The 22,503-nt window shown below is 49.7% G+C and overlaps 1 protein-coding gene across 1 annotated transcript; it reads left to right on the top strand.

Moving 5' to 3' along the window:
* Nucleotides 1–487: 487 nt before the first annotated feature.
* Nucleotides 488–21,736, top strand: Pla2g4d (phospholipase A2 group IVD). The gene is made up of 20 exons (XM_001080051.6): nt 488–559; nt 4,903–4,975; nt 5,144–5,280; nt 6,780–6,911; nt 7,533–7,573; nt 7,937–7,979; nt 9,167–9,230; nt 9,492–9,628; nt 10,784–10,894; nt 11,014–11,051; nt 11,226–11,361; nt 11,603–11,739; nt 13,193–13,415; nt 16,917–17,034; nt 17,318–17,455; nt 17,662–17,763; nt 17,891–18,085; nt 18,357–18,523; nt 19,109–19,295; nt 20,804–21,736. The coding sequence occupies exons 1-20, from the start codon at nt 488–490 to the stop codon at nt 21,028–21,030; spliced, it is 2,478 nt and encodes an 825-aa protein (XP_001080051.2). The 3' UTR covers nt 21,031–21,736.
* The last annotated feature ends 767 nt before the right edge of the window (nt 21,737–22,503 follow it).

Genomic DNA, 22,503 nt, shown 5'->3' with positions numbered 1-22,503 from the left:
GAGGGACTGTGAGCTTGGCGCCCAGACCCCACCTGACTGCTTTTCACCTTAGAGCCTAAACTCCTGTTTCATGAGGGGTCCACTAACTTCAGGAGCCCTGTGCTTCTCTCCCAGAGCTGGCCTGACTCAGGTGGTGTTAACCTACCAGGGTTTCCTCTTCATTGCCTTCTGCCTCAGGGAGCCGCCTCTCCTTACTGTCTGTCTATCTTTCCTCTCCTTACTCTGTCTGTCTTTCCTGGTCATCCTTAGTGCTTCTTTCCTGAAACTTCAGCTCTAGGAAAGATGCTCCACCCAGGAGGCCTGGTGTTTTGCCAGGGGTTTCTGGAGCTGCTAGTTAAGCCAGCCTTCTGAGGGAGATTAGAATGCTGTGTGACAGTGACCTGGGGGTGGAGTTACCTGTTTATAGAACCACAATTCCTCCAGGATGGGCAGAGTCACAACTGGACTCTGCATCCAGCCAGGGAACTGGCTTCTTGGCAGGAGTTGGATGTGGAGTGGAGATAGAAGAGTTGTCATGGAGAGCCTGTCACCTGAGAGACTACCTGTCTATCCTCGCCAGGTAACAGTGTCTGCCAGGCCTGTGGCTAAGAGTCAGGGAGAGCTTGGGGCCAATAAGCCTGCTGTGGATGAAAGGAGAGTGGGATTGGTCTCTGTGTGACTGAGGAAGGGGGTTGGTGTTTGGGAGTATAGAGTGGGCAGTGGTAAGCAGCACCCATAGAAGTAGGGACCTAGGTTCATGAGTCTGGTCAGCAGGGCTTCTGCTCACCACCATGATATGCAGGCGGGAGCATCCTAAGGGCTGTTCCCTCAGGGATGCTCCCTCTTCCCCACACCAGAGAACAATGGCTTTTCTTCCCTGAAGAGCCCTACCAGGCCCCTATAGCCCACTACCTACCACCGTAGGCCAGTGGAATCAGCTGGAACCCTGTGGCTATCAATGTCTCCATCATCATGCCAATTATTTTCTGAGGCTGCACCCAGGTCAAGGGTCCCACAAACTGTTTTCTGCTCAGCCCAGAGTTCTCAACCTGTACTAGAGACCAAGGCCAACAGGAAGAGCCCCCCTGTCTGCCTCCTGGTGCCCCAGTAAGTGTCCTCGAGGGGCACTAAGTTTCAAGGTGGCTGTCCAGGAAGCACCTTCTGTTTCATTTGCAGACCTTGATGGGTTTCTCACTGGGGTTCTGAGACCCAGCCTAAGCTAGGTAAAGCAAGCAGATGCAGAATACTCGTCCTGGAAAGGACGTGGGCACCGCAGGCTGGACCCCAGGGTAGGCAGAGAGGGGTGCTTCTACTGGAAGGCAAGATTTGTCGTCCTAGTCTGAGTTTGAGAGGACATACCCAGTTCGGCCATCAGTGACAATATCTTGTGACAGGATAGCAGAGGGAGTGGCCAATCCTGGCTCTATTGTTCCATCCTCTCAGGAGCTCCAAATCCCATAATGGTTCATGAAATACCTTAAGTTCTAGCTGATTTCCTGAGGAGGGAGGAGGCCAGGAGTAACCAAATGGGAGCCTGTCTTGCCCCGTATCCGGGAAGCACTTTGCTCCCAGCTGGAGTTTCTAGGATTGGGAGCTATTGACTGATGTGATTGACTAATAATAGTCCTGCCCTCATAACTCATAAAGTGGCTCCTGAAACAGGTGAGCTCTAGCAGCTGCTTCTTGGACTTCTTTGCTGCTGACTGGGGACTGGAACTTTTCCTGGTGGCAGAGCTGGTTGGGTATCAGACTGGTTCTATGGGAGCTTCTGTGTAGACTTTACAGCTCAGCCTGACTCACAGAAGGCAGGGATCCACCTTGCCCTCCCAAGTTTCCCAAGGGGTCCTATTACGGGGGGGAAGGGTGGAGGGATGCATCCTTTCAGGTTGCCAAAGACGGGGGATCATGATCATGATATTGTGTACCCCACTCTGGAGGGCTCCCATCTTCCTTGGGCCACACCTGTCATGGGTAGGGACCAACACTGAACCTCTCTCAAACCTTCCTGGTAAAATGTGGGCCCTGGACCTCTCCATAGGTAGGGTGCTCATGGAGGGCATACCATCCCTATATAGGTGGGGGGGGGAGAGAGAGAGAGAGAGAGAGAGAGAGAGAGAGAGAGAGAGAGAGAGAGAAAGAGAGAGAGAGAGGCTGAGACTCCAATGGGAGATAGTCCCAGAATCTACAGATAACATGGCCAGAAGCATCTGGGGTCAGTCTATGATGGAGACACCATTTCATATGGGAACATCTTTGGCCAGTGAAAACGGTGCCTCATGCCCTAGGAAACGTCAGGCCACTAATGTGGTGGCTCAGTAATCTTATTGGTCAAAAGCAAATGAAGAGATTTTAGTATGTGAGCATCTCAAGGGCAGTGGGGAGATGTGGTGTTTTTATGAAGAAGCAAGGTAGATCGATTGGTATAGGGTTGTTGAGATCTGCCCTTGACATCTGACTTGCTGTCATTTTCTAAGTCTTGACCCTGGGCATGTTAATCTTTCTGAGTCTCAGTTCCCACATTATAAAAATGGAAGAAATTTAGGTACTGCTGTCGAGGTTGTGAGGGTCACCAGTGAGACTATGCACGTGTCTATCATTAATCTACATCCCCAGAATAATCTGTTTGGTTTTTGAAGTTCCGGGGGGGGGGGAATGCTTATATTTTTCTGAAGAATTCTATATTTTAGCCCCACCCTGATCCCTGAGAACACTCTATGAGAGCAATACTACTGTTATTTCATTCCAGATAAGAAAATGGAATTTAGTGACTGGCCCAGGGTCCTATAGCAAGTAGCAGGCAGGACCAAAGTGTAAACTCACTCTCTCTCTCTCTCTCTCTCTCTCTCTCTCTCTCTTTCTCTCTCTCTCTCTCTCTCTCTCTGTGTGTGTGTGTGTGTGTGTGTGTGCGTGTGCGCGTGCCTGTGTGTCTGTGTGTCTGTGTAACTAAAATGACAGAATAATTCAGTGTAGAGCCGCGGAGGGGCAGATGCTGACCCAGGCCACCTCCTGAGCCATTCTGCTTTGGCGCGCTATCCCTTACAGCTCTCTATGGAGAGAAATACATTGAGTTCCCTCAGACTCAGACTCTAGTAGGAAGCACCTGTGCCAAACGCAGGCCAGCCCCAGGGTTCGAGGACCTTCTGATCACTCAGGTTACAGAGCTGTGGTAGAGGCACAAAACAGGAAGACATCTGAGGCTCCACAACACCTCGTGTCCCTGCTCACGGTGCCCACTGTTCACCACGCAGCTCTGGATGCGGAAGGGGTGGGAGGAGATGGGTGACCCTCGAGCTCTTTCTTATTCGTTGTCAGTGCCGGTCTAACTTGGTGGCAGAGCCTGAGTGACAGAAGCCCCAGTCTGGGGTTTCCTTATCTTGAGGCAATTCAGTGAATTCTCCTCAGGGCTACTGGGTCATGTGTCTCCAGGGTTATTATGTCGGTTATTATGCCTCCATGTGAGTGGTGCCCCTTGGGGATTCTGCAGTCTATGGCCCCCTCCTAACTGGGAGCTGGAACTGCCTATGCATGTAATGCCCTTCCTACTCACCCATTCTAAGGGTCCTCCCTGTGTGGACTCTTCCTGCTAGAACCACACAGATGTTGTCCTCTTGGCGTGCGCTTTGTCAAGAGGATATGAAGCCAATGACCTTCTTTGGAATCAGCCCAAGATCCTACCAGGCCCATGTGCGTAACCTCAGATTGTGGGGCTTGTCTGTGTAGGTTATTTAAAAAAGCCGGGCAACCAAACCCAAATAGAAGCAAGGGTAGGGGTCCCCCTGGGGGCAACCACTGGATCCCCTGGGTCCAGGAGTGCTAGAGATTTCAGCTGTGGTGATATCCGTTACTCCCCTAGTGCCCCGCTCTGCCAAGTCTCAGCCAGCTGGGCGCTGCTGCCGTCTGCTTGCTCTCCTGCTATCCTGCTATCCACTCCCTGCTTGCTTTCTCCTGGCCTCATCTGAGGTCTCACGTACCTCATGAGCATCTGCATACATGGTGACCTTTCACCCCCACCATTCATCAAGCTGACACTGATCTTCCTGGAGTTGCTTAATTCATGGGCAATGTACTACCAGTAACTGAACCACAATCACTAATGATATCATCCACCCTTCCTCTCAAGCTCCCCGAAAACTCGCTGAGGCACAATCAGAGCATAGGTGAAGGCTTATCTACAGGAGCGTGGGTGTTCCTCCCCATAAAACATCAGAAAATCTTTAATCCAGCATGGATGATGGCTCTCTCATAGCCACACAGGTGGACCATCCTCCCCTAGTCTCTCCTCTGCCTATATATACTCTAGCCCCTCCCTGAGGCCACATGGCATTAAAGCAGGGTTGCATACAGCAGAGAGAAGAGAGCAGAGAGAGAGAGAAGACTCAGTGAGGGTCTCATGACCCTCCTTCCTTGAGGGGCTATAAACAAACCCATCCGTAATACTTTTGCAAGTGGACAAAGCTGAACACCCCAAGATGGTCGTTGTTTGGCTCAGGATAGGCATGCATGACGTACATTTTAGAACTTGCAGATACCATGGACCACTGGGTTCCCTTGGCTCAGCCCTCCCTGAGACACGGGAAAGCACAAAGGGGTGAGGAATGGACTGTGTCAACAAGGATAGCCCTCTCTGGAAGGTCTAGATGTGACCGTCTCCACCTGGCCAGTGACGTGTTCTCTCCTTGTGTTGCCTGCTGTACTTGAGATTCTGTCCCTAACCCACCTGATCTGCCATTCCATGGCTGCCAAAGGCCAGACTCATAACCCCAAGGCTCTTTGGTCTCTAGAGGTGTTCCCCCAAAGGCCTGGCATCCTGGCAGCGTCACCATGCACCAGACTGATGGATGCGTGTGGTCAGGGACCTAGGCAGGGCAGCATCTCCAGGTTTGAGAGTCTGCTGAGAACTGAGGGCTTGGGGTCTTTTTGCAGGAGGAGGCCTCTGTCTTCTGCCAGCTCACTGTGAAAATCCTGGAGGCTCGGAGTCTGCCCAGGGCTGACCTGTGTGAGTGACTGTGGGTGGGGACTGGATCCCAAGGGAAAGGACCAAGTGCTCTTTGGGGTGGTGCTTAGCTGTTCTCAGGGGATACTGGGGTTGTCATAGGAAAATGGACCAAATCCCTGGAAACGGAATTCACTCTCTTCTGACACCTGGTTCCATTGACTTTGTCAGTGAGCAAGGCCGATCCATATGTGACTCTGCGACTGCCAACAGCTTCTGGAAGGAAATTCAAGACGCAAACAGTCACCAACTCCAGTAATCCTGTGTGGAACGAGACCTTCAGTTTCCTCATCCAGAGTCAGGTCAAGGTAAACGTCACATGGGGGTAGCACTAGCCACTCACTTGTAGAATAATCCATCCCCCTTCCCTCCACATGAGGACCTTGGGATCAAGTAGGAGGGCTCCAGTACTCACAGAACTCAGGGGAGGAGGGTGTCTGTGCTCCAGACTCTATGTGCTGTGAGCACGAGGGTGTATGAAGGAAAGAACGTGGCTCTGCCACTCTCTGGCTGTGGGACTGACATTTGGCAAGCTGCTGCTTCTCCCGAGCCCATCTCTGATCTGTGAATGGGAAGCGTTCCTTGTTAATGGGGCTGCCGTGGGGCTAAAGGGGAAACTGCATAGAAAAGTAGCACATAGAACCTGGCACTCACCTTTTGGGTGAGCGGAGCAGTTGAAAACTTTTTCCAAGTTTAAATTACATTTGTTTATTTATTCTATGTATGTTTGTGTATGTGCCTGCATGTACCATAGCATACATGTGGAGGTCAGAGGGCAACTCTGGAGAGTTCGTTCTCTCCTTCCACCACGTGGGTCCTGGAGAATGGATCTGTTTGCCCGGCTTGGAAGCAGGTGCCTTCAAACCCTGAACCATCTTGCCTGCCCCAGGAGACATTTTAAAATATGGGTCCAGACAGGGTCTTGCTGTGTAGTCCTGGCTGGCCTAGACCTCACTATAGACCAGGACTAGACCAAGCTGGTCACAGAGATCTACCTGACTCTGCCTCCAGATTGGTTGGATTTGGGATGTGTAACCACACCCAGCTTGGTTTTTCTTGGGGGTAGTGGTGGGGGAGCATTGTTGTTTTTGAGATATGTGCTTTTTATATAGGTTTAGATGGCTTAGCTCTCACTAGGTAGCCAGGCTTGACCTTGAACTTAGAGCAATCCTCCTGTCTCTGCTTCTTGACTGCTAGATTGCAGGCATGAAACGCCATGCCCTGCTTAGGAAGAAAATTCTTCAAGATACATACATACATACATACATACATATATAACATACATTTATAACATACATACACACACAAACATACATACATATATACATACATACATATATACATTCATACATTCATACATACATACATGGTTGAGACAGACAACCACTGTGTGATTGAGACCAGCCTCAAATGCATGGCCCTCTTATAGCAACCTCCACAGGGCTAGGGTTACAGGCCTGAAACCCTGGTCTTCCTTGATTCTTGGTCACACAAAACTTGTATCTGCATGGGGGATGGGATCATGAAACCCCACCCTCTTCCTGAGGAACTATACCAGGTTAAGAACCCTGGGTGCTCTTCCAGAAGACCAGGGTTCAATCCCCAGCACCTACATGCCAGCTCACAACTGTCCATGACTCCTGTTCCAGTGGGTCCAAAACCCTTATACAGATATACTAAATCAATTACTTTTAATAACACAGGAGGGGAAACTAGTGACTCTACTGTATTTCCTTATACTTGTTTTACTGTGTATGTGAGCTAATGTTGCAATGAAAGGATACTATGTTATGTTCCTGGTCCCTAGAATATTCTAGAACTGACTGTCTATGACGAAGACTTAATTACGAAAGATGACATCTGTTTCAAGATTTCTTATGATATCTCAGAAATCCTCCCTGGACAACTGGTCCAGAAAACCTTCAGCCTGAATCCTCAGGTGGGTAAGAAGGCTCCAAGCTAAGGAAATTGCTCAACTTTTCCTAGCTGCCAGGATGCTGCTGGCTATAGTCACCCACAGGACAAGAGCTGGTTTTCATTTAGCAGGAAAGGGACTGGTCTAGCTGCTATTGCAGATAGATAGTATTACCCCATGTCAGAGCATTAGTCACCTCAAGGATAGCCCTCAAAACACTGCTCAGTGCAACCACGAGGGGGCAGTGTGGACTCATCACTCTTGCTCAAGGGACTCCAGGCCTGCCCCACCGAGGTCTGGTTCTGCTTCCTGCTGCAGGCTTGGGGAGGGGAGGGTAGAATTATGGAGCCCAGGAGAAGAAATAGGAGCTGGATATCCTCAGATCACCTTTAGAGGAGCTCCTTGTCTTTTGCCTTCAACTCCATCAGGGTTTGGGGAACCAGAAGGGAGGAAGATGTATAATCTGAGCCAGTTTACCTTCCCCTAAATCTCCTCTATTTTGTATTGGAGGTATTTTGTATTGAGCTATTTTGTAGTCTCAATAGCTCATCTTCCTCAGAGACTGCTAGAGACGGCAGGATAATGCTTTTAAGAGATCGTGTCAACTGTAAATGCTGGTGACTTGCCTACCCTCTTTGATTACAGGGACCAGAAGAGTTAGACGTGGAGTTCCTGGTGGAAAGAACGTGAGTAAGAATGAAGAGCTGGGCCGTGGCTGGGGACACAAGCTCCACTCCAAAAACTGTCCCTGACACAGGTCCTTGTTGGTCTGTTCAGCTGAGCGGCCTTCCTTCAGCTCCCCATCTGCCTGGGAGGTCTGGGGCTCTTCTTGGGTGGAAAGAGGAGGATGGGTGGTATTTTCCCTGTCCTGTGCTCTCATTTCACCTTGCCAGACACAGCGGCATCTCTCCTAACCCTGCATTGCCCAGGGAGAGTCCCCGTGGATAGGAATATGAACGGTGGGGGTGGAGGTGAGGGTGGCGGGTGGGGAATGTCCATGCAGAACACTTGATTTCCTAAGTTCAGAATGGATGTTTTGATTTCCTCAGGTGCGACCCTCCAGAAAACCTCATCACCAACAATGTTCTTGTGGTAACGACCTTCCTGTCACACAGGGGAGATTGGCGGGGCGCGGGTCGGGGGGCTGAGTTGGGGTCAGGATTCTGAAGCTGTGGGGCTTAGAGGGGTCTAGAACTGAGGTCACACGGAATTGGCTCCGCTGAGAGCGTCCTGGCTTCTGACTGAATGGCTGGGGGAACTGTTGAGAGAACTTAGGTGCTTTTCGACGATGTCTAATGTGTAATGATCACAGGGAAGTCCTGCATACGAGGCCCAACGTCGTTTATTAACACTGAGGTCAGTGAGGTTTGGAAGGAGTTTCTTGTAGAATTTGCAAGCTTGTCTCTTAGTGCCTCCCTGAGATCTCACGAAACTGCAGTGGGCAGTAATGGCCACAAGGTGGCGAGCGCTGCACGGAAAGCTGCCTATTGGATGTGGGGTTCATTAACTGGCATCAAGTGAATAAAACGTGGAGCACACCTCAGGGGCACTCACTCCCAGGGCTTGCAATGGGTTGGTCGGATGATTGGTTTACCTTTAAAAGGAATTCATAGGGCAGCTTGGCACCATGGTACCTGTCTGTAATCCCAGCACCTGAGAGGCAGAGGCAAGAGACCAGCCTGGTCTACACAATGAGTTTCAGTTCTGCCAGGGCTACGACATGTTGAAACCTCATGTCAAGGATAAAACGGTGAATTAGCACCTCCAGAAGTTGTGGGGATGAGCAGTGGGCACTTAAATCCAGCAGTTCTGTTGGAAGGGCTGGCTGAAGTAGCCTCAGTCACCGAGCTACCCCAGCAGAACTGAAAAGCAAGTCAGTGGAGCTGAGGATAATCAAGAGATGTTCTGGTCGCTATGGTCTGAATGTTTCCCTGCCAGCCCATGGGCCTGAGAGTCCCACACACTTGAGAAACTGTGAGATGAAGACTGGAGACATAACAGAGAGAGATCTGAGAGCCAAGGGCTTTTAGAGCTTCCAGAAGTTGAGTAAAGCTAAGAGAACAGGGATGGGTGGGGATAGACTGTCTTGGATGCTCAGCATAAGATAACGATAGGCTTAGTGGTTCACAGCAGGTCAGAGATGGGTGAAGGGTTTTCTGTGTAGTCCCACTCTGAACCCCTCTTCTTGTTGTGTGTGTGGTGGTTTGAGACTCAGTTGGGGTAGAGGGAACCTCAGCTTACTGTGTGGATTTCTTTGCCTATGATGTCGTCTGCCCCAGGCCCGAGAACTGTCACACCTGGATGTCTCCCTGGACAGAGCTGGAAGCACCACCATGGCAGCAGGTGAGAACTGGACTCTGCCTGGACCATGATGGGCGTAGGCTTCTGGGAAACCTGCACAAGAAGGGACCACCTCTGCCATGGGTGGGAGTCCCGTGGGGCTATGGCATACAAGCAGGCTGGGAAGGTTCTCTTTAGAATCCTGCTTACTGTGGTCCAGCCTTCACCTCCTCCTCTTCAGTCACTGTTCTAGTACCCCAGGTCCAAGATGGAGTTCAAGGCTCCGTTTTTCCTTCATTCTCATCTGGTCCATCTCCTCCCTAGGTCAGGACAAACTAGAGCTGGAGCTTATGCTGAAGGGGTCGTATGAGGACACACAGACATTTTTACCGGACACAGCTTTTACCCTCAGCTTCCACTACATGAGGAGCCAAGACACAGAGCTGAACGGGTACCTGAGGGTGAGTCTCTGTTCCCATCACCCTCAGCTAGCTGCATGCCCCTTTTCCCTGCCAAGGCCAGGCCCCTTGTGCTCATGGCGCATCAGCGGGGCCTGGGGATGATAACACAGTGTCACTTGTTTGGTGCTCTGGTGGCTCCTCCATCAGAAGACTTAGTGTTGGTTGGGATAAAACCTGTTGATTCTACAAAGGCAGCCCGTGCAGCCTGGCCTCCTCCATGTCTCCATTGGTGCCCACACAGGCAGCCCGTGAGCCTGGCCTCCTCCCCTCTGCTCTTTCATTTCTGTTCCTTGATGCTCCAGTCAGCCTTTCTACCTTTTCAAATATGCCAAGTGCTTTCCAGATCGTCTGGCTGCCTCCAATCTAGTCCTCCTCCTCTTCTGCCTCCTGCTTCTCCTCCTCCCCATCTTAGCTCAAACAGTATCTCTCCAGAGATGATCTCCACGATGCCCCTAACCTCATGCCTCCCTTCATTTCCAGCACTCTACCCTATCACACTATGATGCACCCACACCACATTACAGTTCATTACCCATTTCCTTTCTTGGAAAAGTAATTTTAGGCGGGGTCTCATTGGTAGCGTGACTGCTTTGGAACTGGCTATGTAGATCAGGCTGGCCTCAAACCCAGATATCCACCTGCCTCTACCTCCCAAGTGCTGGGACTAGAGGTATGTGCCCCACTTTCAGCCATGACTCATTTCTTCAGAAACCGACACATGATTTAGTGAGAACAGTGTCTTGCAGAGGCAAGGAGTCTCAGCCATCACCATTTGTAATTGTCATAGTTAGTTTACTGTTATCAGGGACAGGCTGTCCAGCTTGCAGTCCAGGCACTCAGAGTTTGTTGAATGAATGAATAGATGGATGGATGGATGGATGGATGGATGGATGGATGGATGGATGGGTGGGTGGGTGGATGGATGAGTGGGTGGATGGATGATGGATGGATGGATGGATGAGTGGGTGGATGGATGGATGGATGGGTGGGTGGGTGGATGGATGGATGGGTGGGTGGGTGGATGGATGGATGGGTGGGTGGGTGGATGGATGGATGAATGGATGGATGGATGGATGGATGAGTGGGTGGATGGATGGATGGGTGGGTGGATGGATGGATGGATGGATGGATGAATGGGTGGATGTTTCCTTTCAGAGCTCCAGAAACAGTGACTGGAACTCAGATACCTCAGCAACACCTTTCAATGTACCCCTGACGTTGTTGGCTGCAGGGAAGGAGGTGACCGTAGACATTCCTGCTACAAAGGTAAGTGACCTCAGCTGGAGGGGAAGTGCAGACAGGAAAGGAATGGAGGTACTCACACAGGCATACCCATGTCTCCTTCAGGGTCTAGGATATTTCAGAGTCTCTTGCTTTAATTTCAGGATCCAGAAAGGAAGCTGCAACTTAAGACAGACAGTTGGTAAGAGGCATCGACTCTGTGGGAACAAAGAAAAGGGGTATGGGGTGGGGGTGGGGAATGCTATGCATAGGGTGTTTTGGGGGTGCATCAGGGGGTGTTTTCAGAAGCTCTATGGTCACCCAAGAAGTGAGCCATGCAGTTTTCTCCTAACTCTTGGACCCTCCACCGTTCCAGCCCTAAGGAGCTGTCTGTGCGGCTGAGCTATGGGCTCTGTCCCGAGGAGCAGGCCTTCCTAGGCAGGAGGAAAAAGCTGGTTGCTGCTGCCCTGAAGCAGGCTCTGCAACTGGATGAAGACTTGAAAGAAGATGAGGTTTGGGGGTACAGTAGGGCTGTGGGTGTAGAAATTCTGGGCTGGCCTCTTAATCTCCAAAGAATGGGACGGGCCATTGGGGAGGTGGGGTTCTCGTTCTCTTTGGTGATTCTGTTCTGAGCTGAGGGTTAACCTTCAGTCAGCCCTGGCTGCATGGCCCCTTGTCTGGAGGCAGGGAACAGGCTCGAGGGAGGGAGAGGGCAGCTCATCCCCATCTTGTCTGCATCTCCATGTGGTCCAGGTCCCTGTTGTGGGCATCAACGCCGAGGGAGGAGGTATGCGGGCTATGATCTCACTCTACGGCCATCTATTGGCACTTCAGAAGTTGGGGCTCCTGGACTGTGTGACCTACTTCAGTGGCATCTCTGGCGCTACATGGTAAGGGTCCTAGGGACTGGAAGAGCAGAGATGATCAGAGCCCAGAGTAGGGGAAGAACGGGTGCCAAGGGCCCTTTCTATGGAGATCCCATGTGGAGAGAGCAGTAAGATCTTATAGGGGCCAAGAAGCTTCCTCAAAAGGAAGAACCTGACTTAGCCGAGATTCTTTTCAGAGCACAGTGAACTCAGTACTAAGGAGCTGGAAAAGGGAGGGCCCAGAAAGGGCTGGATTTGCTTTTGGCAACCCCATTTATGGGCTTTGGCGACAATCCTATGCGTCTCAGTTAGTCTATCTCCAAAAATGCCTGCCCACATGTGTCTATATGTGATAATGCCTGTCCATATGTGATAAGAGACACACTCATAGGTTGATGGGAGACAGTGGCCTATAGGTGACACACATCAGGCCCTCCAGCTGGCCCCACAGTTGATGCTTATACCACTTTCTAAGGGAAGATTTCCTTCTTGCTAATATCACGGGTGAGGAAAATGAGGTCAAGAGATTCTCTCATAGGCAGCTGGGTATGGTGGCCATGCCTAGGAGCTTAAAGACTGAGGTAGGAGGATTTGCAATGAGTTCTGAGTGAGATCTCGTCTAAACAGTAAAGGGGGCAAAAAAATAAAAAGAAGAGGAAGAAAAGAATGTTCTTTATAAAAGATAACAACACCCTCTCCTGGGCAGGAACCAGACCATTTTACTATTACAAATTCATTTGTCCGAATCTCATTGCATTAAGGACTAAAGTGGGAGTAGAGGTTTGAGGGATAGCTATTGACAAGTGCAGCCTTAAATAGCTTCAGGACAAAGGTAGGAGTGGAGACCGGTGCTGTCCAATAGAATAGCCAGCAGCCATACACAGCTGCACATTTTCAGGTTTGGAGTTCAAGGGGAGCACTGAGGGGGACCGTTCTTTTGGGGTGAGACATTATAAGAGTTCTTAATGCTGTGGGCAGGCAGACGGCAGCACGGGGGCAGCTCTGAGGAGAAGGGGTCTATGAGACAGAGTGGGTGCTTCCTCAGAGGAGAGAAGATAAGAAAGTTTCCTTTATAGGCCCAGTTGGCTGTTGCTGTTACTGAATTCAACAACATGAGTTATAAAAGCATTTGTTTTACAGTTTTTCTAATGTAGCTACTAGGAAACTCTAAATTATATATGGGTTGGAAGTGCTTCATCACTGAAGCACCTGCGGGCATGTAAAAGACTGTAGGTTGAGCCTCAGCCCAGTGTGTAAAACCTAAACCACGACACCTATATAAAACCTATATAAGGCCTATTTCATACCCATGTGAAATACCCATGCCCAGACCCAGACCCAGACCAGGACTAGAAGGAAGTCTCAGGATCCGTCTCCTGATGGACTATCTTGGCATCGAGGACTTCAACCATCCCTCCTTAAGGGATTAGACGCAGGGTGAGATTGGGCTTCAGCTCTCATCCCATTGTTCCCCCAGGACAATGGCCCACCTGTACCGGGACCCAGAGTGGTCACAGAAGGACCTTGAGGGACCCATCAGTCATGCCAGGGAGCATGTGGCTAAAAGCCTGCTGAAGGAATTCCTCCCCGAACACTTGGCAAGCTACCGTCAGACTCTGAAGCTTCGGGAAGAGCAGGGCTACACCGTCACCATAGCAGACCTGTGGGGCCTGGTGCTGGAGTCCAAGCTGCATGGGCAGGTATGCTGTCTTCTCAACACCATGGCATGGCGGTGTCGTCAAGTGCATCTACTGAGGGGGGAAGAGGCTCTGAGAGGCTGCATCGAGTCTCAGCACCTGGGGAATCGGGGGAAAGGGGTTCAAGGCCAGCAGAGACTGCACAGCAGATGTAGACAAGCCTGGTACACAGGGGACTCTGTCACAGACAAAGAAAGAAAGAAAGACTGGGAGCGTTAGTGTCTGTCCAACGCCAGAATGCTTTCTTTCTGAGTAAGTTCTTCAATTATAGTTGCTTGTATTTTATACTCCACGGCTGCAGCAAACATCACTCTGTATATGTTGTATTTCCTGTACCCATTCATCTGATGATGGAAACCGGGGCTGATTCCATAGCTTGGCTATCGTAAACACTGTAGCAATACATATGGGGTTGCAGTGGTGTGCTGACTTAGAGTACTTTGGGCAGATGCCCAGAAGTGGTCCAGGTAGGGTTTTGTTTTGTTTTGTTTTAACCTCAGTACTTACTTCCATAGTGACTGCTCTAATTTGCACCCCCAGCAGCAGTGTGTTGTCCCTTTCCCTCAAATCCTTGTCAGCATCCATTGATGCTAAGCACCGAGAGAGCCTTGGGTAAGATGGCGTCTCGATGCAGCTTTGACTTGCATTTCCTACATGCCTAAGGATGCTGAATCACACATTTGCTGGACAGCTGTGCTTCTTCTGAGAATGTGATTGGAGTCTGGGGTTTGCAGTAGTTAGGCTTTTGAGCTCTTCATGTATTGCAGATGTTAATCCCCTGTCAGGTGAGGCGTTAATGAAGACATTTTACCTCAGCTCTGTAGACTATCCTCACTCTGACGGCTGTTCCTTGGCCACACAGAAGCTAATTTATTAGACTCTAACTAATTAGAACCTCTATTGTTTCCTGGGACGTTGGAGTTTTCCTGTATCAGTTTCAGAGCTAAGGTTTTTGGTCCATTTTGGATACAGAGTGAGATGTAGGGAACTGGTTTCATACTTCTCCGTGTGAATACAGAATTCTTCTACACGTGGATATGGAATCTTCTATGTGTGAATGCAGGTTCCTCAGCACTGTTGTTGACAAGGGTGTCTTTTCTCCAATGTATTTTTGTCAAGAATCAGGAGACCGCAGCTGTCTGTCTGTCTGGGTCTTCTGTTCCTCATGTCTGTTTCTGTGCCTGTGCCACACTGGCTTTGTTTTGTCACTATGGCTCTATAGCACAATTGGGATTGGGTATTGCATGTCCCCCGTGTGCTCGTCTGACCGCAGTTGCTCTGGCTAGTTGAGGGTATATTTCCCTGTTACTTCCGTGTGAATTCTAGGACCCAACTCTTGAGTTCGTTGAAGAACGTCGTTGGAATTTAAAGGGGGACTATGTTGGATCTGTTGTAGATCACTTTCGGCAAAATAGTCATTTCATTTTTTTTTACTTTTATTTTATTGAAAATAGATGTTCTTCTGATTTTCCTTCCCTCAGTTCCTACATCCTCCCCTTCCATCAGATCCACGCCCTTCTTCTCTCCCAATTCAAAACATACAGGCAGCTAAAGAATGATCATACAATTAGATAAAGGAAAAGCAGACCATTCTGAATAGAACAAACAGAAGGAAAAGAGCCAAAAAAAAAAAAAAAAAAACACACACACACACACACAAGAAAAACAGGCACGGAGGCCCACATGTCCACAGACATGGGCATTCCATAAACCACAGACCCAGGAGCTGTAATAAATGCAGGAATGACCTGTAAGGTTAAAAAAGATGCCCTGGCAAAGACGAGACATGAACCTCTAAGGATGCCATTGAGTTAGGGCATTTGTTTGTTTGCTTGCTTGTTTCTTTTGTTTGCCATCTATTGCTGGGTGTGGGACTTGCCCTTAAGAACGGATTGTATGTCCAGTGAGACCCGGTTGGAGAAAACTAAGTTTTTGCTTGCAAGAGGCTGTGTTCGATGAGAGGGTGCCCATTCTCTCTCAGCACAGGGCCCCATCTGGTGCAGTCTAGGCGGCCCCTGTGCACGTCTCCAGTATCTGTGAGTTCTTATGAGCACTGGCCCTGCTGTTTGGAAGGCTTAGTTTCATAGAACCAGTTCTGCTGACCAATGAGCATCTACTTTGATTCTTCTTTCAAATTATTCCGGCAGTTCTTGGCCTTCTATGCTTCATTAAGGAATCAGTCATGTTTCAGTATTAACATTGGGATTCTAATTGAAACGGCATTCAATGTGTCAAACCAATGTGATTACTTGAAATGTTTTTATTGTATTACTGTGTCCTTTGTTTCCCTTGGATCTACTGTTTAAGTTCCCATTCAGTTCAGAATGTGCTGCACTTTTTACTAACTGACTCTTCTGTCTGGTGGCAACAGCTAATTAACATAGAGGGAAAAGCTTACAATAGTATATTTTATGAGGTGTTAAAATAACAGCTTGATCCCGGTTATAAAAACCCTATTATTTAATTATCGTTTGATCCTCTTATAATGGCATCATCATGAGTTTATGTATATGATTTATAGTAATTTTTTTGAGACAGAGTCTCATGTAGCCCAGGCTGGCATCCAACCTGCTATGTAGCCGAGGCTGGCCTTGCTCCCGCTGCTATCCCTCTGCTTGGATCCCAGACATGTGCCACCATGCCTGTTTTATGCAGTGTGAAGGCTCAAACTCAGGGTCTTGCGAATGCTGGGTAAGCTGTTTAATCAACTGAATTACATCCTCAGCCCTCAACATTTTTTAATTGATATTTTGTTGGGTGGAGCAAGGATGTCAGGAAAGCATTTGGAAGAAGCTGAAATTTGAACTGCGTTAAAATGAACCTGAAAAGGACAGCACATCCCTTAGCAGGATGTGGGGAGAAAGATTGCTGTGTGCTTCCTGGAAAGGGGTGTGTGTGTGTGTGTGTGTGTGTGTGTGTGTTTGTGTGTGTGTGTGTGACAGTCTATCTGTGTGTGTCTGAGCACGCGTCTGTATTTTTGTATGTATATGTGTGATATGAGTATATGTGTGTGTCTGTGTGTCTATGTGTGTTATATGTGTGTCTATCTTTGTGTGAATATGTGCATGTATGTGTGTGTATATGTCTGTGCATGTGTCTTTCTCTCTGTGTCTGTGCATATGTCTGTGTGTGTGTGTCTGTGCATGTATCTCTTTCTGTGTGTGTCCATGTGTGATATGGGTGTGTGTCTGTCTGTCTCTGTGTCTCTGTGACTCTGTGTGTATGTTTGTGTGTGTGTGTGTGTGTGCCTCTATGTGTATGTTTATGTATGTGTTTGTGTATGTGTCTCTGTGTGTGTCTGTGTGGTATCTGTGAAGACAGAATGGGAGGAGATATGGTAGACTACATAAGGAGCTGCTCAGAGCTGGCTACACACACTCACTCATAACCCTCAGCAGAGCTGCAGCCTCCTGTCTCTGCTCTTACATTCCTACCTTACCTTGCCCTGGACCTATTGGAGTTACTGTTTCTAAGACACTCATGTCCTCATGCTTCCAACCCCAGGTGACAGATCAGAAGCTGTCAGAACAGAGAGCTGCACTGGAGCGGGGTCAGAACCCTTTGCCTCTCTACTTGAGCCTAAATGTCAAAGAGAACCATCTGGAGACCCTCCACTTTAAGGGTAAAGTCCTACCCACCCATCCTCTAACAAAGTCCAACTCCTCCATACCCCGAGTCTGGGAGACAACCAGGGAGTACTGTATCCTTGGCTGTGGGGTTGTCTGTGTGTATGGACAGGGCTAAGTGAAAGGTCACCTAGGAGTCTGCTTTCCTCATATCTGCAGGGTTGGTAGCAGATGGGGGAGTCAAAGGCCTCCCAGGCAGGGACAGTGTCACCGGCCCTCAAGAGACCTGTGAGTCCCTGCCCTCTCCCCCATTCCCGTCTCTCTTTTCCATCCCATTAGAGTGGGTGGAGTTCTCTCCCTATGAAGTTGGGTTCCTGAAATATGGAGGCTTCGTCCCTTCTGAGCTCTTTGGCTCGGAGTTCTTCATGGGACGGCTGATGAAGAGGCTTCCCGAGTCCCAGATTTGCTTTCTGGAAGGTAAGCCCCATCCTCCTGGGCAGGACTCCTATAGCTCAGGTCGGGGCAGAGCCACAGGGTGAAGGACAGATGGGCAGTCGGGGAGAGCATTGCTGAAACTGCCCATTTTCCATTGGTACCCAAGAGTGGGGATCATCTGGTGCCCATGTGGGAAAGACATGGTGCAGGGACCTAAGGGCTGCCCCTCTTGGGGATCTGGCCCTCAGGTATCTGGAGCAATCTTTTCTCTGTGAACTTGATGGATATCTGGTATGACATCACCTCTGGGAGAGACTCGAACGATTTCCCTGTGGATGTCCAGAACTCAGGTAGAAGAGGGGGGGTTGAAGTGGGGAGCCTGGGCTGAGACCATTCCCCTTTGGAGGCTGGCAGAAGAGGGCATGAGCAGGCATGTTGGGCTCCTCATACAAGCAATGTCTGTCACTCTTGATGCAGAGAAGGAGCCCTCATCCTCAGCAGGAGTCTCCTCTGGTGTGGAGGCCCCATGGCTGCAGCCTGGAACAGCTCTGGCTCAGGCATTCAAGGGCTTTCTGACTGGCAGGCCATTCAACCAGCGTAGTGCCAACTTCCTCCATGGTCTCCAGCTGCACCGGGACTACTGTAACCAGAGAGACTTCTCCACCTGGGCAGGTAAGGACCATGGACATGCGTCCCCACATGGCCAGGATCCTGACTGGGTTGAGCTGTGGCTGATAGCTGGAGGTGGTTTTGGGGGGAGATCATATCTATGTTACTTCTGGGTTGTGGTCTGGAAATCCCATCGTGGGCGTAGGGGAAGAGCTGGATTCAGAGAGTGACACCAGACATGAGACGGAGACATGGAGGGGAATGGGATCAGAGGAGTGTGGGGGTTACCCATGGAAAGGTGGCTGCTTCTCACCAGTGTTGCCTTTTCTGTCAGATTGCAACCTAGATGACACCCCGAATCAGCTGACCCCACAGGACCCTCAGCTCTGCCTAATTGATGCTGGCTGCTTCATGAACAGCAGCTGTCCCTCCCTGTTCCGCTCAGGTCGCCAAGTGGACCTCATACTCTCCTTCAACTACAATCAGTCCTTTCCCTTTAAGGTGCCTAGTCACCCTGTGGGAACCACTGTGCCCAGCCAGGCTTATCTCCACGGATGGGCAACGGGCACCTGCCTCACACTTCCTGTGACTAAGGGAGGGAGCTGTAACCCATTGTGTATTTCTGGGTCCTCCATTGGGAAGAGCAGCGATGGTGCTTGAGCTCTGAGATCACAAGACAGGCGAATGAGAACCTCTGGGATACAACAGCTGGACAGAGCTGGCACGAGATCCCAAGCACCTCCACAGCCAACTCCCAACTTCCCCCGGAAGTCTGGGTGGCAGTAACGCCAGCACGCACATGTATATCCCCTGCTGAAGTTCTTCAGGGCCAAAATTCAACTGATGGTGTAATAAGAGTACGGGGCGGGACAAGGCCGCTGGGTCTTCATTCCTACCTATAACTTCTAACTACTGGGATCCATACTCCCTTGGAGGCCTGTGCAGCTTAGTTTGGGCCAGAGCAAGGCCAGGTTTTTGTCTTGACGCTGAGGGAGCAAGTGGGAAGGGAGCAAGTGGGAATTAGAACCGACCCTACAGTGAATCTGAGATGACACAGCTCCCTCTGGGCGCCCTCTGCTTCCCTAGGGACTGCAGCAATCTGGGAAATACTGCAGCGCTCAGGGCCTGCCCTTCCCCCGTGTGGAGCCCAGCCCTGAAGACCACCTCCAGCCCCAGGAATGTTACCTTTTCTCAGACCCCACCTGCCCGGAAGCCCCAGCTGTGCTGCACTTCCCCCTGGTCAATGACTCCTTCCAGGACCACTCAGCCCCTGGTGAGGCCTCATTCCCTTCCTGTTCCAAGGTGGGCAGAATCAGCTCCAGGAAAGGCTTTGGGCTCTTTGGCCACGCCTCCCTGTCCTTGGTTTCTGATGCTTACACCTTAGTGACGCCCTCCTGTCTCCGGACTCTGTAGTGACCCCTTTGCTTTATGCCCTGTGTGGCCCGGGATCCCTTCTCAGGGAAGGGACTGGGCCTTTCCTCGATTGCCCTCCAAATCTCAGCCTTCCTCACATTCCCATCCTCCCCATTCTCACATTCCTCCTTTCCCTCACCTTCCTCCTTTCCACACTCCTTTCCACCAGCTTGGCAGGATTTTGTCTACTTTGGGTGGGAGAATCTGAGGCCTGTGTTTACGCACTACCCCTAGTTTTCTAGTTGATATCATAATTCTGACTCTTCCAGACTTACTCTCTTTTGGTTGTTTTGGTGTAAGTTCTTTCTGGTCAGCCCCAGTCAACGTGGTACTATGTGGCCTCAATTTCATAGCAATCCTCCTGCCTCAGCTTCCTGAGTGCTGGGATTACTAGTGTGTACATGGATTTGGGCTCTACTTATTCTTCTTTTCTTTTCCTTTCTTTTTCTTTTTGAAATATTAGTGTCTTGTTTGCATGTATGTCTGTTCGCCACTTGCATGCCCTGGGACCCAAGAGGCCAAGAGGGGTATCAGACCCCTTGCAACTGAAGTTAAAGATGGTTGTAAGCTACCATGTGGGTGCTGGGAGTCAAACTCAGGTCCTCAAGAAGAGCAGCCAGAGCTTTTACAACTCAGCCGTCTTCCCAGGTCCCACTCCTTAATTTCTTCCTTCTCCCTCCCTCCCTTTCCCTCCCTTTCCCTTCCTTTCCCTCCCTTTCCCTCCCTTTCCCTCCCCTTCTTCCCTCCCTCCCTTCTTTCCTTTCTTCCTTCCTTCCTTCCTTCCTTTCTTTCTTTCCTTCCTTCCTTCCTTCTTTCTTGTACTGGGTATTAAATCTAAGTTCTCCCACATACTAGCGAGAGCTCAATAGCTACATCCCCAGCACATGCTTTAATGCCCAGGCTGTCCATGATCTCAATCTGTAGACCAGACCTTGGCTTTACAATCCTGCCTCAGCCTTCTAAGTAGCCAAATGCCAGGCATTGGTTACCTAGTCAGCTTTCAGTACACTCTTAACATGGTGGGCCCAGGCCTTGGAATTCTAAAGAAAATCCTCTCTTTGTTCCCACCAGGAACTTTAAGAATCCATTCGTTAATCTTAGTGGTCCTCGTTCTCAGTTTCTAGCTCTCCAGGAAGCCATGGAGCAGTCCCATGAGCTGTCTAAACTATGGGATATGTTGTTGGAGTGTAGGGGTGACCAAACTCCTCTTACCTTAAGATTATGTCTTACCCACCACATTTATATTTCTGGCTGAAGGGAAAAGCAAGGACCCTTTCCATGGGGCTCAGCTTCCTCAGGGCCTGGCTGAGGAACCTATGGAAGATAGCCTCCAGGTCCTGCCCCTGACCCTGCTCTCACCCTTGGCAGGTGTCCGGCGCAGCCCTGATGAGCTCAAGGCTGGGCAGGTGGATCTCACAGGGGTCGCCTCCCCCTACTTCCTGTACAACATGACCTACAAGAACGAAGATTTTGACAGGTTGCTTCGGCTCTCTGAGTACAACATTCAGAACAACCAGGGCACTATCCTGCAGGCCCTGAAGACAGTTCTGAAACGGAGGGCTTCAGAGACCAGGCCATTGGGAGTGAAGACATGAGGCTTCTCAGGGGGTCTCTGAGGCTCTGAAGACCACAATATGACCCTCCAACTTCCAAGGGCTTAACTCAGCCTGCAGCTAGGCACAGCTGCCTCTGGCTGGAGCTCCCAGTTCTCCAAGTCTTGGGCTTCCATTGCAGCTAGTCTTGCCGCCCAGAGGAGCTGTACCCCACTCTCCATTCTCTCCCTGGGTTTCTGGCTGGTCTGAGAGGAGTCGAAAACCTCCCGTGACCAGTGCATAAGACACCTGACCACAGCAGGCTTTCATTGCCAATGGAGTTTGTTAAACAGTTTTTGTAGTTTAAACTTGAATCCTGCAATCTTCAACTTACTGACTTAAATATTTTTTGGTGGACTCTTCAGGGTATTCAGTTATGGATCTTGCCTCTACAAAAGAGATGGTCTTCCTTCTTCCTCCCTGATTCAAATGTGTTTTATTTCTTTTTCTGACTGAATTGCCCTGACTAGAACCCCTGACATTGGGTTCAACTGACCTGGCAAGAGCAGCCATCCTGGTTTTTATCCCTGGTGTGGAAGGAAAACATCAAGGCGTCCTACCATTTTGCTCTTCAGTCTTAAGTGGTTTTGGGTTTTGTCAGGTTGAAACCGTTCAGTTCGGGCCCTAGTTTGTTGAGTGGTTTTGTTGTTGTTTATATCATAAAAAGGTATTGAATGTTGTCATGTAACTTTTGTGTCTATTGGGAAAACTCATGTGAGTCTGTATTTTTATGTTTTGTTTTTATTTAATTAATGTACGAGTTGCACTACATGTAATATCTGCATGTACACCGGCATGCCAGAAGAGGGCATCACATCCCCTTATAGGTGGTCATGAGCCACCATGTGGTTTCTAGGGATTGAACTCAGGACCTCTGGAAGAGCGGCCAGTGCTCTTAACCGCTGAGCCCCTGCTTTTTATTCTGTGGTTGTTTGTTTTGTCTTATTTTGTTTTGGGTTATTTTTTGTTTGTTTGAGACAGAGTCTCACTTTCATCCCTTGCTGGTCTGGACCTCACTATATAGACCCGAATCGCATCAGACTCGTAGAGATCTGCCTGCCTGTCCCTCTCCAAGTGCCAGGATTAAAAGCGTGAGCCTCTATGTGAGTCTTTCCCTATATTCTATCCACATGCCTTACTTGTACTGAGTTTAGAATGTTGACCATCCTTGCACTGACCATGCCATAGAATTCTTCATATGTAGTGTGTAGTGCTATCATATCTTCTCCTGTCTCCTACACTTCTAGACACACGCACACGCACACGCACACGCACATGCACACAGTGGCCGCGTTGGCTTGAGGTAGAGGCAAAGTGGGAACTTTAGGAGAGACTTCAGGTGAGGGATTGCTCTCAGCTGATGTCCCTGCTCAGGGTCTTCCCTCATCTGCCTCTTCTGTATCTGGCTCTGATTGCTTTCCTCATAATATCATAAACTTGCTTTTCCCAGCCACAGTGCCAGTGGCGTGTGCTGGG

Source organism: Rattus norvegicus, chromosome 3 (assembly GCF_036323735.1).
Source record: "Rattus norvegicus strain BN/NHsdMcwi chromosome 3, GRCr8, whole genome shotgun sequence".
Lineage (NCBI taxonomy): Eukaryota > Metazoa > Chordata > Mammalia > Rodentia > Muridae > Rattus > Rattus norvegicus.
The sequence above is the reverse complement of the archived record's forward strand: the minus strand, read 5'-3'. Positions and strand labels throughout refer to the sequence as shown.

Coding starts and splice junctions, on each gene's coding strand:
- Pla2g4d (XM_001080051.6), top strand. CDS start 488: ATGTGGAGTGGAGATAGAAGAGTTGTCATGGAGAGCCTGTCACCTGAG. Junction 560..4,902: donor TACCTGTCTATCCTCGCCAG/GTAACAGTGTCT, acceptor GTCTTTTTGCAG/GAGGAGGCCTCTGTCTTCTG. Junction 17,035..17,317: donor GGAGACCCTCCACTTTAAGG/GTAAAGTCCTAC, acceptor CCATCCCATTAG/AGTGGGTGGAGTTCTCTCCC.